Source organism: Phalangium opilio, unplaced genomic scaffold, assembly GCF_054372755.1.
Source record: "Phalangium opilio isolate 3A_F unplaced genomic scaffold, DU_Popi_V2 ptg000048l_1, whole genome shotgun sequence".
NCBI lineage: Eukaryota > Metazoa > Arthropoda > Arachnida > Opiliones > Phalangiidae > Phalangium > Phalangium opilio.
In genome coordinates this window covers 447,829-466,249 of record NW_028324170.1, presented here as the reverse complement: position 1 = coordinate 466,249, position 18,421 = coordinate 447,829, and the positions used below count along the sequence as shown (strand labels likewise).

General features: G+C 38.3%; 1 protein-coding gene and 1 long non-coding RNA gene across 3 annotated transcripts; one reads left to right on the top strand and one right to left on the bottom strand.

Moving 5' to 3' along the window:
• Nucleotides 1–4,044: 4,044 nt before the first annotated feature.
• Nucleotides 4,045–7,447, top strand: LOC149673440 (uncharacterized). The gene is made up of 3 exons (XR_016366841.1): nucleotides 4,045–5,170; nucleotides 5,513–5,708; nucleotides 6,301–7,447. It is a non-coding gene; the product is annotated as an uncharacterized LOC149673440 (long non-coding RNA).
• A 3,840-nt stretch (nucleotides 7,448–11,287) lies between these two features.
• Ogdh (oxoglutarate dehydrogenase Nc73EF) lies at nucleotides 11,288–18,312 on the bottom strand. Of its 2 annotated transcripts, XR_016366840.1 has the most exons (8): nucleotides 18,147–18,312; nucleotides 14,341–15,195; nucleotides 13,876–14,273; nucleotides 13,319–13,813; nucleotides 12,914–13,254; nucleotides 12,328–12,812; nucleotides 11,696–12,259; nucleotides 11,288–11,638 (listed from the first exon to the last, which is right to left on the bottom strand). XR_016366840.1 is itself a non-coding variant. In XM_089838960.1 (7 exons), exons 2-7 carry the CDS (start codon nucleotides 15,173–15,175, stop codon nucleotides 11,748–11,750), a joined length of 3,066 nt encoding a protein of 1,021 aa, XP_089695086.1. In that variant the 5' UTR covers nucleotides 15,176–15,195; nucleotides 18,147–18,311; the 3' UTR covers nucleotides 11,288–11,747. The 2 variants fall into 2 exon arrangements, 1 of the variants encoding a protein (XP_089695086.1); XM_089838960.1 differs by having other exon boundaries at nucleotides 11,288–12,259; nucleotides 18,147–18,311.
• Between the last annotated feature and the right edge of the window lie 109 nt (nucleotides 18,313–18,421).

Sequence of the window (18,421 nt, the reverse complement as noted above, 5' to 3'; positions counted from 1 at the left end):
TTCGTGTAAGCAATAGATAGTTCATAAATTGCCGCTAGGGGCGCTGTGTACGTAGTTACGTATTTACTGACATCTAAAACATGATAAAATTCTGCTAGACGGTCGTGTAAGCAATAGATAGTTCATAAATTGCCGCTAGGGGCGCTGTGTACGTAGTTACGTATTTACTGACATCTAAAACATGATAAAATTCTGCTAGACATTCGTGTAAGCAATGGATAGTTCATAAATTGCCGCTAGGGGCGCTGTGTACGTAGTTACGTATTTACTGACATCTAAAACATGATAAAATTCTGCTAGACATTCTTGTAAGCAATAGATAGTTCATAAATTGCCGCTAGGGGCGCTGTATACGTAGTTACGTATTTACTGACATCTAATACATGAAGAAATTTGCCGCTAGGGGTGCTGTATACGTAGTTACGTATTTACTGACATCTAATACATGAAGAAATTTGCCACTAGGGGCGCTGTTATATAGGCCTAACGGTGTGTTCTCTTATTTGAATTGGCGCCCACGTCACACTTCGAAGCGCCCCCAACGACGCAATTTACTATAAAACTCGGACGCCACTTGTCCAGGTTTCTTTTCTCTCTGCGCCGGCGACCAGTCAACATCGTTCCTTGATCAGCTCCTCGTAATCCTGACTTTCGAAGGCAGTATTGGATGGAAAGCCACGTTTTACGCCGATGTTGGGACGTGACTCTGAGCTCTCCGCCATTGCATGTCCATTAGAACGTTGAAATCAACGCGAAAGGTTAAGCCTAGTACGGTATGTGTGAAAGTCTTTCAATAATCCAAAGCCATCCAGCTAGCCATTTATTATTTTATTTAATCCTATAGTTTAAATTATTTAGGTAGAGTTAATTGTTAGTTAATTATGTTTATTTATTGAAAATTAACTACAATATGAAAACATTTCCAGACACGAGGTCAGTTAGACAAGGCTTAATTTAGAACATCTCAAATCAAGTATTTGGGCTCATATTAGGGGAAATTAAATTCCTTATCTATTTTAAATAATAAACCTTGACTGTTTGCAAATCAGGTCTCATTTAACGGCGCGAAAATATATTACCTAAAATGAGTAACGTATGATTTAACGGGGCCAGATTAGGTTGCACTAGGCTAGGCTAAACCTTTTATAAAAATTTATCCGGGCCTGGCATTAATCTCTAAGTTTTTACTTTATGCCGTCGTTTTAATTTAAATTAGCGAGGGTATTTTAAATTATTACGCGTAAATTATTACGCGTAAATTATAGATTTGAGATTCTAAATTTCATTCGTGGCAGTATTTAATTATTTTAGATGATGAACTACGGTCTATTTAATAAATTAAATGGTTTAAATTAATTAGGGTTAACTGTCAATAAGTTATCATTAATTATGGAGATTACGTCAATCTAATAATTTTAAAATGAGCCACGAACGCGAAGTTAAGGCTCGAGATTTTTAATTTATATTTACGGGAATATTTTACCTAGTTTTTTTCTTAAATTATTTTAATCTATGGTATGGTTTCCGTGAGTTATTATTTTGTTGGAACCTTCAGTAGCCGTTTAATTCTGATATGGAAATATCTTAGTATTTAGTTCAATTCTTACATTATATTTATGGGATTATTTTACTTGGCTTTTTTCTTAAATTATTATTTTGCTAGGACCTTAAAGTAGCCCTTTAATTCTGATTGGCTTAATATTTAGTGTGATTTTTAAATTTTGTTTTTGGGAATATAGTTTTTCTTCAATAATTTACGGAAACAAAACCATAGATCAAAATGATTTTTGTTAGGCCCCTCTAATTCTTATTAATATTTGTTATTAATATATTTTCATTTTTAGACGCGATGATGTTCTTGGATGTTCTGTTGCTGGTCATTCGGAGAAGTTTCCTAGCAGATGATTTCAACCTTTGTTAGAGACGCTCATTCCAGATGACATCTTCCTTGGATATGCGATACAAGATTTTTAAACCTGTGTTGGCCTTGCAATCATTCTCTACAAAGATGCGATGAACATCATCAAATCAAGAAAAATTCAAATTTTTATTAGAATTATATATGCAACTACTTAATTTCTTTTTACGCGTTCAAACTTTAATTTACGTCACACTTTATATTATTTTTTGTTGAAAATTTTTGTAAACACCCCATTTTTTTACTTTTTGTTCTATAAATTTTGCCTTAAACCACTTTTTTGTTTTCTTTGAAGTTATTTGATTAAGAGGGAAGGTTTGAATTTTTTAGCTCTAAACAGATAGCCTATTTTTTGGGGACCCTATTTTTTGGGGACCCTCTTTTAAGCTTCCTTTAGCTTATATGAAAAAATGAAAAGCTCATTATTTTAAAAAGGGAAAAAATGGAAAAAACAAGCTTAAATTGTTTAAAAAGTAAAAAAAAGCCTAAAAAGGGGCCTAAAAATACTACCCTAAGTCCAGACCCTAAAAAATTCAAGCCATCCCTCTTATCCAAACTATTTCAAGAAAACAACGTGACCCAAGGTAAAATTTCTTTATTGAGAAAAAAACAATTGAGGTGTTTACAAAAATTTTCCACAAAAAAATATTTAAAGCGTTCCATAAATTAAAATTTGACCGCGTAAAATTAAAAGGGGTTGGCTAGTTACCGATTAAATTTAAGAATAAAATTAAGTTAATTAGCGGGAAAACTTCACGGTCCAATCAGTTTGAAGGCCTGTGTTTCGAAAGTCCAAGAAAGATGTCATCTGGAATGAGGGTCCTTAACATCGGATGAACTTCCAAGTCTACTTGAAAACGTCTCTGAATGACCAGCAACAGCTTATCCAAGAAAATCATTCGCGTCTAAAAATTAACATAAATTAATTACAAATATTAAGGCAATGCATAATTTTAAAATAAAAGCTACTTTAAGCCTAACAAAATAATAATTTACCGAGATAATCCCATATATTTAAATAATTAGCTAAATACTGGCGATATATTGCTAAGAATTTTTTTTAATAATCTAAGTTAAATTTCTTAAGCCTTGTTCAAATGTCTTAACCTCGTGGTCGTGGTTTATTTAATTTTTATTCAAAATTATTATTTAATAGGCTGAATTTACGTAAATAATAATAATTAACTGCCTGTTTCATTAAAACTACTCAATTTATTAAAATAATAAGCTATTTAAAAAAGGCTTACATTTGCTGCGCATTAACAAGTTTGTTCATTCCAACATGGCCTTGCTGAATCGATTCCAAAAGAACATTCAATGGCGGAAAGAGCTCTAGATTCTGGATTTATTCCTTGACGGCGAAAAAAAATGGCTGATCGTCGGCGAAAGGCCTGATTTCCAAGAGCTGAGCAGGAAACGATCTTGACTCCACGATGCCAATTGAAGAAAGAAATTTCGGCCGGTTACTCAAGAACGAAGTTCTCTCCCGCAAGATTTACGCCCTCAAGCCGTTAAAAGCAGACGACACTAATTGGAGTAATACCGTTTTTCCGTTGGCCTATTCCATGGAGTAATTTTCTTGGAGCGAGAAGGAAAGTTTCTTTAAAATTACATAAAATTTGGTGTCTCCTGCAATATTGCTCCATACCTTCCATTGTCTTTTTCCATGGAGTAGTTTTCTTGGAGCGAAAAGGAAAGTTTCTTTAAAATTACATAAAATTTGGTGTCTCCTGCAATATTGCTCCATATTGTCTATTTCCATGGAGTAATTTTCTTGGAGCGAGAAGGAAAGTTTCTTTAAAATTACATAAAAATTTGTTTGTTTCCTGCAGTCTGCCACCATGGAGTAATATTGCAGGAAACAGACAAATTTTTATGGAATTTTAAGGAAACTTTCCTTCTCGCTCCAAGAAAACTACTCCATGGAAAAGGACAATGGAAGGTATGGAGCAATATTGCAGGAGACACCAAATTTTATGTAATTTTAAAGAAACTTTCCTTCTCGCTCCAAGAAAATTACTCCATGGAATAGGCCAACGGAAAAACGGTATTACTCCAATTAGTGTCGTCTGCTTTTAACGGCTTGAGGGCGTAAATCTTGCGGGAGAGAACTTCGTTCTTTATGGCGTTTTCCTTTGGGCCAGTTTTCCGTTGCTGCCTCAGGCGGCAAAAAATCCGAATTTGACGCTATGCTGCTACCGGATCAAACCAATTATTGACAATCGCAAATGTCAATGGAACATTCCCATGAAAGTGACATATTTTTTCATTGTCCAATGGAACACTCTTTTCGTCTGACTTAGGTAGGAAATAGCTGTGCTCAGGAGAAGCTAGGTATTATACTAGTAAACGCTGCGTACTCCATTGGTAGGGTGTAAAATTCGAATCATGAACCGATAAATGCAAGTTTGCCATGTAAATCCATTGGTGTTACGATCACGTGATCGTGACGACACAATAAATGTTGTAGTATGCATATTCCATTGGAAAAATGTCACATTCCCATCGCCCTAATTGCCGGAACAAAATCGTGAAAGCCGAATTTCCCTTCCGAAAAGTAGTTCAGTTCAGTTCTACTCAATTTGGAGCTTGCGCAGTGCCGTTCTTTGATCATTTTTGATGCACTTTACCACACCCACTTTGCTTTTCGACCTTTGGGATATCCAACTGGGCCTAGGCTTTACCAACGCCATCTACATTTTTTCTAGGGACATGAATATGCCTGATAATTTCATGATCGCTCCGCATTGATTACATCACTACTTAGCATGCCGACGTTCGAGCAGACGATAATTATGAAACGATAGCCCATGAAATTGTATTCCAATGGACTTTTTAAGCGCCATGTTTCGAATTATTATTGCCGTGTTGGCAAGTCAGTAGTGCTGGCATGGCGCTGGGAGTTCAAGGCTAATTTTACCAATGGAGCATGCACCGCGTCTCATCACTACTGAGCTTAAACCATTGGAATACGCAAAGGTTTTTCGAGCGCCTCCGGCAGTAAAAAATCTGACCAAAGGAAAACGCCATGAGTAACCGGCCGAAATTTCTTTCTTCGATTGGCATCGTGGAGTCAAGATCGTTTCCTGCTCAGCTCTTGGAAATCAGGCCTTTCGCCGACGATCAGCCATTTTTTTTCGCCGTCAAGGAATAAATCCAGAATCTAGAGCTCTTTCCGCCATTGAATGTTCTTTTGGAATCGATTCAGCTAGGCCATGTTGGAATGAACAAACTTGTTAATGCGCAGCAAATGTAAGCCTTTTTTAAATAGCTTATTATTTTAATAAATTGAGTAGTTTTAATGAAACAGGCAGTTAATTATTATTATTTACGTAAATTCAGCCTATTAAATAATAATTTTGAATAAAAATTAAATAAACCACGACCACGAGGTTAAGACACTTGAACAAGGCTTAAGAAATTTAACTTAGATTATTAAAAAAAATTCTTAGCAATATATCGCCAGTATTTAGCTAATTATTTAAATATATGGGATTATCTCGGTAAATTATTATTTTGTTAGGCTTAAAGTAGCACTTATTTTAAAATTATGCATTGACTTAATATTTGTAATTAATTTATTTTAATTTTTAGACGCGAATGATTTTCTTGGATAAGCTGTTGCTGGTCATTCAGAGACGTTTTCAAGTAGACTTGGAAGTTCATCCGATGTTAAGGACCCTCATTCCAGATGACATCTTTCTTGGACTTTCGAAACACAGGCCTTCAAACTGATTGGACCGTGAAGTTTTCCCGCTAATTAACTTAATTTTATTCTTAAATTTAATCGGTAACTAGCCTACCCCTTTTAATTTTACGCGGTCAAATTTTAATTTATGGAACGCTTTAAATATTTTTTTGTAGAAAATTTTTGTAAACACCTCAATTGTTTTTTTCTCAATAAAGAAATTTTACCTTGGGTCACGTTATTTGTTTTCTTGAAATAGTTTGGATAAGAGGGATGGCTTGAATTTTTTAGGGTCTGGACTTAGGGTAGTATTTTTAGGCTTTTTTTTTACTTTTTTAAACAATTTAAGCTTATTTTTCCATTTTTTCACTTTTTAAAATAATGAGCTTTTCATTTTTTCATATAAGCTAAAAGAAGCTTAAAAGAGGGTCCCCAAAAAATAGGCTCCCCAAAAAATAGGCTATCTGTTTAGAGCTAAAAAATTCAAACCTTCCCTCTTAATTAAATAATTTCAAAGAAAACAAAAAAAGTGGTTTAAGGCAAAATTTATTGAACAAAAAGTAAAAAAATGGGGTGTTTACAAAAATTTTCAACAAAAAATAATATAAAGTGTGACGTAAATTAAAGTTTGAACGCGTAAAAAGAAATTAAGTAGTTGCATATATAATTCTAATAAAAATTTGAATTTTTCTAGATTTGATGATGTTCATCGCATCTTTGTAGAGAATGATTGCAAGGCCAACACAGGTTGAAAAATCTTGTATCGCAAATCCAAGGAAGATGTCATCTGGAATGAGCGTCTCTAACAAAGGTTGAAATCATCTGCTAGGAAACTTCTCCGAATGACCAGCAACAGAACATCCAAGAACATCATCGCGTCTAAAAATGAAAATATATTAATAACAAATATTAATAAGAATTAGAGGGGCCTAACAAAAATCATTTTGATCTATGGTTTTGTTTCCGTAAATTATTGAAGAAAAACTATATTCCCAAAAACAAAATTTAAAAATCACACTAAATATTAAGCCAATCAGAATTAAAGGGCTACTTTAAGGTCGTAGCAAAATAATAAGTTAAGAAAAAAGCCAAGTAAAATAATCCCATAAATATAATGTAAGAATTGAACTAAATACTAAGATATTTCCATATCAGAATTAAACGGCTACTGAAGGTTCCAACAAAATAATAACTCACGGAAACCATACCATAGATTAAAATAATTTAAGAAAAAAACTAGGTAAAATATTCCCGTAAATATAAATTAAAAATCTCGAGCCTTAACTTCGCGTTCGTGGCTCATTTTAAAATTGTTAGATTGACGTAATCTCCATAATTAATGATAACTTATTGACAGTTAACCCTAATTAATTTAAACCATTTAATTTATTAAATAGACCGTAGTTCATCATCTAAAATAATTAAATACTGCCACGAATGAAATTTAGAATCTCAAATCTATAATTTACGCGTAATAATTTAAAATACCCTCGCTAATTTAAATTAAAACGACGGCATAAAGTAAAAACTTAGAGATTAGTGCCAGGCCCGGATAAATTTTTATAAAAGGTTTAGCCTAGCCTAGTGCAACCTAATCTGGCCCCGTTAAATCATACGTTACTCATTTTAGGTAATATATTTTCGCGCCGTTAAATGAGACCTGATTTGCAAACAGTCGAGGTTTATTATTTAAAATAGATAAGGAATTTAATTTCCCCTAATATGAGCCCAAGTACTTGATTTGAGATGTTCTAAATTAAGCCTTGTCTAACTGACCTCGTGTCTGGAAATGTTTTCATATTGTAGTTAATTTTCAATAAATAAACATAATTAACTAACAATTAACTCTACCTAAATAATTTAAACTCTAGGATTAAATAAAATAATAAATGGCTAGCTGGATGGCTTTGGATTATTGAAAGACTTTCACACATACCGTACTAGGCTTAACCTTTCGCGTTGATTTCAACGTTCTAATGGACATGCAATGGCGGAGAGCTCAGAGTCACGTCCCAACATCGGCGTAAAACGTGGCTTTCTATCCAATACTGCCTTCGAAAGTCAGGATTACGAGGAGCTGATCCAGGAACGATGTTGACTGGTCGCCGGCGCAGAGAGAAAAGAAACCTGGACAAGTGGCGTCCGAGTTTTATAGTAAATTGCGTCGTTGGGGGCGCTTCGAAGTGTGACGTGGGCGCCAATTCAAATAAGAGAACACACCGTTAGGCCTATATAACAGCGCCCCTAGTGGCAAATTTCTTCATGTATTAGATGTCAGTAAATACGTAACTACGTATACAGCGCCCCTAGCGGCAAATTTCTTCATGTATTAGATGTCAGTAAATACGTAACTACGTATACAGCGCCCCTAGCGGCAATTTATGAACTATCTATTGCTTACACGAATGTCTAGCAGAATTTTATCATGTTTTAGATGTCAGTAAATACGTAACTACGTACACAGCGCCCCTAGCGGCAATTTATGAACTATCTATTGCTTACACGAACGTCTAGCAGAATTTTATCATGTTTTAGATGTCAGTAAATACGTAACTACGTTTGCAGCTCCCCTAGCAGCAAATGTGTGAATGCTTAATAATCCGTTCATAACTAGTAAAATAATAACAACCCGTAGCCCTAAGTTACCCACAATCCCAATCCCGTTTAAAATCACTAACGAGTTTTTAGTGAGTAGCCCCTCGATGATTACTCGTTATCCAGACGCAACCATTAATCCCCATCCATTTTAAATCACCAATGAATCCCTATCCTTTTTAAAAGCGTGAATAAAAATCACCAATAAAAGAAAATTTTCATTAGTGAATAGCCCCTCGACGCGCTGCCTTTAACAGTGCTATAGTTATTACCGGGAACCTATAATTAACCCATATTCCCAATCCTTTTTAATCTAATTAATGCATTTTAAAATCGTATATATGCCTGCTGTAACTTAATTGACAAGAAAAGGAATAAAAAATGAGATTCATTAAATCGACGAACAATTTATTTATTCTATAGTACATTTATGAAGTATAAACAAAAGTATATAGATAAAAAAACAAAAAGTAAACTTCGTTGAAACTTGCTCGCGGCGTGTGATATGAGAAGCCCTCTTTTATCACTGAATGGCGTCGATCCCGTCCGCTCTGCTTGGCACTGGGAAGAAGACGTGAAAAGGCTCATAATGCGGCAGATTCTTGTATTTTTCTTTGAAATTAGAAAAGTTCATTTTTAACTCATTATCGACATAAACACTAGTATCATAAGTAAGATATGTTCCATAAGTATTACACTTCCTATACTTCGTAATGCTAGAGACTTACTGAGAGCTAGTTCGAGAACGACGCGAGAATTGACTACACTCGGTTTTGCAGTCCATCTTCCTATTTAGTCTGTCCTTAGCCTTTGACAGCGCCTCACTAGGCGTCGCTTAACGAGAATCTATGACGTTTCGCCTACGTCACTTCATGACAAGCTCTCATTAACCAGTAACACACTTATGGAACAAACCTTATAAACTTATGCTAGAACCCTATAACTTTTGAAAAGAGCAAATTTTTATTTTGAAAAATAATACATATATTTCAATATTAGTATATCACATTTGGTTTTATTAAAGATAAATAATTAAAATGATACAATAATTGAAATGAGCTAGAAACTGAAGTATTAGCACGGATAGGTGTGTGTTCACGCGATTGTTCCGATATCCAGATTCTGAAAATAAGATCAAAATAATCTGATGTTCTCTTATGATAAATGCATGTTTGAGCGAATTCGAAAAATACCGCAAAAAGTGTGAATCCTAAACAACGTACGTGTAGCGGAGAATTTACATAATAACATTTTTATTTAACATATAGATACACGTACCGTTAAAAGTGACGCACGAAACACATGGCTTGAAATAAATTATCTCTTAATTGGCATTGATCTTTTCCTCGCGACCTTTTAAACCAAAAAGCTAAATTCGGTTATATTAAAAGGATTGAAACCATATCGACCCAATTGTCCTTTAAGTTAAGACAAGGTGGCCCAAGGGCTGGGCTCATAATATTATAGCCACATCGTACAGTACTTAAGAGGCGTACAGAAAATTTGTGTGAATAGCCCCTCGATGCGCTTCCTTTAACTGTGCTAAAATGATTACCCGTAATCCCAACTTCAATTTATTTGCTTCTGTTATTAGTGCGACACGAAAGGAAAACGTGAGTCGATGCCTTTAACAGCGCTAAAATGATTACCCGGACCATATAGGTCTCACCCATAAAAGACGTAGAAATATCTTTAGTGAATAGCCCCTCGTTGTGTTATCTTTTATTGTTCTAAAATGATTTTACGATGGTAAAATGATTACCTGGAACTTATACATAACCCTTTATAGACGTATAGAAAATCAGAGTGGTTAGCCCCTCGATGCGCTATCTCTTACAGTGCTAAAATTATTACCCAGTACAGTAAATCTGAGTAACCTTGAAAAAGTTATTACCCGTAATCTTTACTTCAAAAAATTTACTCATGTTATAATTGTAGGCCTAATATCTCGGCATACAAAGCTCGTATATACTTCCTTCTGCTTCTAAAATTCTTCTCGATTTCTGGCAAAATACACGTAACTTCTTTGATTGTAATAAAAACCGCCTGAAGACCATTCTAAAAATAACGTCACCTTACTACCATGGATAAAGAATGCGCGTGAGGAAATTTGTTTTCACTCTACAGGATAGGCAATTCCCTATCTCGAACGACAGCTTATTCGGTATATACTCTGTAACAACATCGGTTGTCAGCACGCGTAAAGCTAAGTCTCTATGTAACGTAGCTTTGTACGTGCTGTCAAGAGACAAAAAACTTCAGGATCTTCAGGATTTAAAATATCCGCGAGTTTTTTAGCTCGAGTACACGGACCTCTAGGCCTTAGTTTCAAATACGTGTGAAATTGCTACAGCCTACTTTACTACACGTATTTGAAACTAAAGCCTAGAGGTCCGTGTACTCGAGCTAAAAAAACTCGCGGATATTTTAAATCCTGAAGATCCTGAAGTTTTTCGTCTCTTGACAGCACGTACAAAACTACGTTACATAGAGACCTAGCTTTACGCGTGCTGACAACCGATGTTGTAACAAAGTATATAGGGAATAAGCTGTCGTTCGAGATAGGGAGTTGCCTATCCTATAGAGTGAAAACAAATTTCCGCACGCGCATTCTTTATCCATGATTTAACCTTTTGCTTTTAAAATTACCCACGATTTCTTCCAGTGACGCCCCTTTGAATGGAAAATTTATAGGACATTGGGCGGGGCACCTCGTTATTATTAGCATGAGGGGGATTCGCGAGACATTCGCCACTTTTCGTTCAAGGTTTGATGACACCCATGACTAATCACCTATTTAGATATCACGCTCTCATAGAACGGACGAGGTTGGCATCAACCCTTTAGACGATAGTTATCACTCGCGATAACTCAACCCGCTTAAATAGAGAATCGCCCCCATTGTCCACTTAAGTGCGCAAAAATAGAGTAGCTATGAAAATTTCGTTAAAATTTAATGGTCAAAATGTCCAGTGACCCACTTAGCTTTTAGAAAAAACAATACGTCCAGTGTCCCGCGCTTATTTCCGGCCACGCGCGAAAAAGAGAGAGAGAGAAACGAATGAATGAATTAAGACTCATGAAACTAAATTTCTTTTGCATTTTTATTTACATCATTAAACTAATAAATAAATTATCTAAGATCATTTACATTTTGCAAATCTTATTCCGTTAAAATTTAATTAAGATAGAGTAGCGAATGCGACATCCCGCGGCGTTAACACTTAAACGAGCCCGGGAGACGCTTAAGAATTCTACCTTAGAAGATCATATATTTTTTTTATCAGAAAAATAAAATATTTTAAGCTTATTTTAACATAATTATTTTTTCAACACGCCTTCTTGCGAGGGACAATTATAATAGAGTAGTGACGGCGGCCCACGTTATCTTCCCATAGAAAAATTACTGGGAGCTGCCATTACTATATATTTTAAAGCTAGAGAGATAACAAACTAAGGAAAACTAAGCAAAAGTGATTAATTAGTCAACTTACGAAGCTGCATGGTATTTTATATTTTAAATTTAAAAATGCCCGTCTTCGTATCTTATAGCGCGAAGGCTTCATCGTATAACTTCTCCAACTCCTTCTTATGTACGTGTTTACTACCAGTAGCGGTGGATGCCGAGACGGCCCTTCCAACGTAATGAACTTGTCTGGCGTGATCCGAACAGGAAGATATGATCCGGGGTTGAACGTAAGCCCAATATCCTTGATTCTTATGCTCTTCCTGCGACCAAACGATATTCGCGTTGGGATACTTATCAATCTCGCTTTTCAAAAGATCAAACGGAAAAGGGCAAAGTTGTTCGATTCTCGTTATCGCCACGCTAGATTCGAGATTTCGTTTCGCGCGCTCTTTGTTCAGTTCGTAGTACAATTTTCCGGTACATAAAATGACTTTTTTAACGGAGGAAGGGTCGTTATTAACGGCGGCGTCTGGTATGACTCGTTGGAATTTCGTTCCATCTGACATTTCGTCAAAGGAGGATTTCGCGTCGGGATGACGCAATAAAGATTTTGGTGTGAAGACAATCAGCGGTTTACGGAAAGGAAGAACTGCCAATCACGAAGAAATATTGCCTTAAACATTACAAATACTTACCTGGAATATCAAAATAACGTACCTATTTGTCTTCGTAAAGCGTGAAAATAATTAGCGGGCGTCGTACAATTCAATACGATCATATTTATATCGTGAAGTTGTTTAACTTCGAAATCCTCGTCTACTGTAGGGAAAACGTCGGGTTCGTCGCTACAAAGCTGCAAGAATCGCTCGGGTCTGGCGCTAGAATGTTCGGGTCCCATTCCTTCCATGCCGTGCGGTAACAAAAGAACTAAACCGCTTTGACGCACCCACTTGGCTTGTCCGCTCGAGATAAACTGATCAATGATACATTGAGCGGTGTTCATGAAATCCCCGAATTGCGCTTCCCAACAAACCAAGGCGTTCGGGTTTGTCATACTAAATCCTAGTTCGAATCCCAATACGCCGTATTCCGAAAGGGAACTGTTGCAAACGGTGTAAGGCGCCTGGTCAGCCCATAAATGGCATAAAGGTCGGTACGTTGTTTTGTCCACAGTTTGATGGTGCAAAACGTGATGTCTGTGACTGTGACGAGAAATAAGTACCAAAATAATATAGTCCGAAATATCGTGGCAAGAAAGTGAAGTAACAAAACGCTGGTATTGAGAAGGTGAGTCAAAAAGTACCTAAAAGTTCCACGTTCAACATCTTGTCCACTTAGTCTAACGTGAACTCCTTCTTTGAGCAGGGAGCCAAAAGCCATAGCTTCCGCCAAGGCCCAATCCACGGTACGAGTCTCCACCATCTCCATGCGTGACTTAAGGATACGTTTGATACCAGGATGAATTTTAAAGTTGCCAGGAGGCGGGGAACTAAAGGCCATTCCTATATGTTGCAATGTAGATTCCTCAACACCAGTCGGGTCGCATTTCACGGGACTTTTGATGCCGAAAAACCCGCTCCAGGGTGAATCTAGCCAATCCTTGTTGTACATTTTGTGCTCCTTCTCAGCATTGCGATAAGCTTCCTAAAAAGGGCGCGTTTTACGAAGCTATCTTACGGCGCTACTAAAGAAGCGAAGCTGGATTTACCTGTAAAATAGCTTCGTAACGTTCCTTCTCCTCTTCAGTTTCCTTCTCGGTAATGACTCCTTCTTCGACCAACTTCCTGGAATACAAATCGACGCAAGGAACCTGTTTCCTAATCTTCGTGTACATTAAGGGCTGAGTGAACATGGGCTCGTCGATCTCGTTGTGTCCGTTCCTCCGATAACAAACTAAATCAATGACAACGTCCTTTCCAAAAGTGGCTCTCCATTCGGCAGCCAGGTTGCAGATATGAACGACGGCTTCCGGGTCGTCCGCGTTAACGTGGAAAATGGGGCAGTTAACTACGCGGGCCACGTCGGTACAATAAGGGGAAGAACGAGAGCAACGCGGGTCCGTCGTAAAACCAATTTGGTTGTTGACGACGATATGGATCGTTCCATGCGTTGAATAATCTGGCAAGTCGCTTAAATGGAATGTTTCGTACACGACCCCTTGACCAGAAAATGCCGCGTCACCGTGAAGTAAAATGCTCATCACCTGCGTTAGGTCAAAGAGATACGTTGGCGAAACTATTAAGAATTTGACGTCCCCGAAGTTACCTGTTTGCCTTGAGTATCTCCTTTATAAAACTGTTCGGCTTTGGCCTTTCCTTGGACAACAGGATCAACAGCTTCCAAATGAGAGGGATTAGCCACGACAGCCAACTTGATGTTCTTGTTGGTCATCCTGTTGAGTCGTTCGTGGGACATGCCCAAATGGTACTTGACATCCCCCGATCCTTCATCAGCTGGTTCGAGACCGCTGAATTGAGCGAGGAGCGTCTCTAAGGGTTTGCGACACACATTGGCCAAGACATTGAGTCTTCCACGATGGGGCATCCCCATGACGATACTTTCTATCCCCATTTCGCTCGAACGGTCAATGATGGTTTTCATGGCTGGGATAAGAACTTCGCAGCCTTCCAGGCCAAATCGTTTCTCGGAAACCCATTTTTTTGCTAAAATCAATGCAAAACTCAAATGTTCCACGTCAATGTTACGGTTATAACTAAAGGTATTTCTTACCTAAAAACTCCTCGAACTTATGAGAGCGAACCATCCTGGCCATTAAAAGTCGTTTTTGGTCTTTGGTCAAGGTCATGACCCCTGGGGTTTCCAACTTTTCTCTGATCCAATTACACTGGTCAAAGTTATTGATAAACATATATTCCACTCCAATGTGGCCGCAATAAACATCCTCCAGTCGTTTCAATATTTCCTTCAATGGTAGGACAGTGTCTTTCCCTCCAATGAATGTGTTCTCGGGTAGAGTGAACATTCTATCCATGTCCTTCTCTTCTAACTTGTGACTTCGAAGAATCATTTCTTTCGTTGTTGGCATTTTTTCTCCACCAACTGTCGAGTAGATGTTAGCGGACGTGATAGCCAATGGGTCAAGTTTCGCCAGTAAGTGACCGCGTACTTGATACGATCTGATAATTGCTTGTACTGACAAGTGGTCCTCAATATCTCTCGGAGCAGAAGCGGTATCTGGTCTTGGTGTCACGGCAGTGGGTGCGGCATACATCTGTGGATAAACAGTTCCCCTCCCGCCCATAAATGGGACAGGAGGACTCTGATAGGCTTGTCCTGGCTCGGCTCCACTAGCCGTACTCCTAAAGAAGATATCCCACGACTTATGTACACTGTTTGGGTCTTTTTCCCATGATTTGAACATTTCTTCAACATATATGGAGGAACTGCCATTCAAAAAGGGTTCCCGAGCTGCTGGGCTAGTGGCGCTGCTCATACGGAACCCAAAACGACCTCGAAGTAATGCTTTTCCACTTTGAATTGTACGATCTATATTGCGTAATCCCCCCATATTGGAGGCTAACCCTAATAACTTCATACGTTGCATGTTTAATTTGTATGAGGTTTCTGAAAGGAAAACAAATTATCTTCACAATTGAAGCGAAATTATTACAGGATAATGAAGGAATTCATAAACGTCGGACGCAACGCAATTTAGTACGGGCGAAGTCAGGGCGTCGTGCGCAAACGTCCCGCCTTTTGCGCACGACGCTCTTCCTCCTCGTGTACTAAATTGCGTTGCGTCCGACGTTTATGAATTCCACCGTAAGCAAATAATTTTGCAGGGCTCCCAGCGCTTAGTGCACAAAAAATAATAGGTATTATAGGTCTGAAACGCCAAAATTATAGGATATTTATAGGTCCAAAAAAGATCAATTTATAGGTTCAAACATATGTTATGTAAATTATATACGTTTAAAATTACGAATTATTGGAGTTTTACAGGAAGTATATTATATTCGAGAGTAGACTAGAACTTTTAAAAATATTTATAAAAATATGATCAATAGTTAATCAACTTTGGACGAGTAGTTAATAGTGTAGCAACTAAATTATTTACCATGAAATTTTTATAGTTAACTATTTAAAGATTTTTGTGTCTGGTCAAACGTGATCTCGCTAAAACGGCGTTTAAAACGTCACCTCCTCAGAAAAATAATCAAAAATTTTGGATTGTTTTTGAACTTTCCTAGTGTTTTTTAACCAACATATACAAAATATAGGTATTATAGGATAAATGTACGAATTATAGGTTTTTATAGGACCATCTCGGAATTATAGGTTTTTATAGGACCATCTCGGAATTATAGGTTTTTATAGGACCATCTCGGAATTATAGGTATTATAGGTATTCTGGGAGCCCTGATTGGGTATAAGCCAAATTCATTGCTAATTTAAACAAAGCTTGTTAACTTGGGCCCGCTCTTCTCACCCCCCCCCCCCACAGGTGAAACATCTCGTACGCTATCCTCAACCCCCCTCCCCCCAGGTGAAACATCTCGTACGCTATCCTCAACCCCCCCCCTCCCCCCAGGTGAAACATCTCGTACGCTATCCTCAACCCCCCCCTCCCCCCAGGTGAAACATCTCGTACGCTATCCTCAACCCCCCCCCTCCCCCCAGGTGAAGCATCTCGTACGCTATCCTCAACCCCCCTCCTCCCCCAGGTGAAGCATCTCGTACGCTATCCTCAACCCCCCCCCTCCCCCCAGGTGAAGCATCTCGTACGCTATCCTCAACCCCCCTCCCCCCAGGTGAAGCATCTCGTACGCTATCCTCAAACCCCCTCCCCCCAGGTGAAGCATCTCGTACGCTATCCTCAACCCCCCTCCCCCAGGTGAAACATCTCGTACGCTATCCTCAACCCCCCCTCCCCCCCAGGTGAAGCATCTCGTACGCTATCCTCAACCCCCCTCCCCCCAGGTGAAACATCTCGTACGCTATCCTCAACCCCCCCTCCCCCCAGGTGAAACATCTCGTACGCTATCCTCAACCCCCCCTCCCCCCAGGTGAAACATCTCGTACGCTATCCTCAACCCCCCCCCCCAGGTGAAAATAGCTCGTACGCATTCTCACCCCCCCCCCCTGATGAAAACAGCTATCTCACCCCCCACCCCGGTGAAAATAGTCTAAGTACTATTCCTACCATGCCACGTGACCTCGCGCGTGACGCCAATAACTTTACATGCGTCAACAGTTATGTATTCTAAAGTTCTTCCGGCCAACATGAACAGTTTCTATGGTTTAAATATTACAGTTTTTATCGAAATGAAACTGAGTGTAATAAATAATCCTAACATGGGCTAAAGATAGCTAATGGTATCAGTTGCTTTAGTTTTCTAGCGTTATTTGCGTGTTTTGTGAATTTCTCGTAATAATTTCCATATTTATAGTGCGTAATATTTAAAGTTGAAAGGCTAAACATATGGCTAACGTTTTGGAAATAATAAAATAAATAAAACGTGTTTAAATTCTGCGCAAAGGAGTGCTATTTTTTATTCTTGTAACCAACATTAGGCTGCTAGGAACCCAGTCTTAGACTCTTAGTCACGTGGTGGACGCTATTTTCACCCGGGGTTGACTATTCACTTCACCAGGCGGTGAAAATAGTATCCAGGCTATTTTCACCCTAGGCAGCCCTTATCTCAATTCTTAGTCATGTGTCATGTGTTAGGGTGAAAATAGCATTTCCACCCGGGGTTGGGGGGGATGAGAACAGGGTCAAAAATAAGAATTTTTTCTTATAGGACATTTGTCCAGTGACACCCCCTTTGACTGGAAAATTTATAGGACATTATATACTGGAGTCTGCAAAAATAGTGTGGCATCTTATTGGTCAAAATGACCAGCTCCCCTTAGTTTAAAAAATTTATGGGACATTTTAAAATTTTATTGGACAACGTCCAGTGTCCTGTGCTTGTTTCCGGGCCAGTATGAGAAACTAAGGTGGCACCATGGATTTATAATAGAAGCTTAGGCTTCATGGATATTTCACTCACCTTAAAACGCGCACCACATTTATTTCTCGTCTGAAATGCGCGAGCCAGTACCAGCCTGGCACGCGCGTTTGTGACGTACAATTTGAGGCAAATTCAGGGGGGGGGGTGGAAGATTTTCACGCGATCGAGTTCTAATTTTAAATAGCGCGCGTAAAATAATTTTTTGAAAAGGGAGCGCGCACGCGCGCCGAGAGAAACAGTTTGCCTCAATTTCTACGTCATCAGCCCCCAAGTCCCCACCCGCGCGCATTTTTAATACATAAACGTGTTTCAAATCAAAATGCCTTACTGAAGGCTACAGTGAAATATCCATGAAGCGTAAGCTTTCATTATAAATCCATGGTGCCACTCTATAATTTTACACCGGATTGCCAAATAGCCAAGGCTTAACGAAAAATAACGAAAACAAGATTTCACACATATACTACACTCTTTATTATAATTCCAACAACAGAAGCACATAAAAGAAACAAAATTTACATATACTTAATACTTTATGAATTAAAATTATCAACTTACCACGTATTTAAATCTTTCTTCGTAAAGAGAAACTACCCAATTTGAGATACCGTCCGATTTGACCTCTCCGATGCCACTCTGCCACTTGGAAATTGCAAGGAGCATCAATACAATAGCATCAGGAGTAGAATTTCAGTAACCATCGATTTATTACACGTTAGACAATAGTCTCCGAGGCCAAGACACCATATACTCGTTTGACTCTACAGTCTGGGCATAGCCCACTCGATCACGCACTCGACAACGCAAGCTGCTCGGCCAAAAAGTGCTTTTGA

Excerpts from the sequence above, each read along its gene's own strand:
- Ogdh (XM_089838960.1), bottom strand. The coding sequence starts at position 15,175 with ATGCAACGTATGAAGTTATTAGGGTTAGCCTCCAATATGGGGGGATTA. Across the intron at positions 12,813-12,913 it reads GTTGAACGTGGAACTTTTAG|TCACAGACATCACGTTTTGC; the intron begins GTACTTTTTGAC and ends TTCTCGTCACAG. Across the intron at positions 12,260-12,327 it reads CGCTTTACGAAGACAAATAG|TTCTTCCTTTCCGTAAACCG; the intron begins GTACGTTATTTT and ends CGTGATTGGCAG.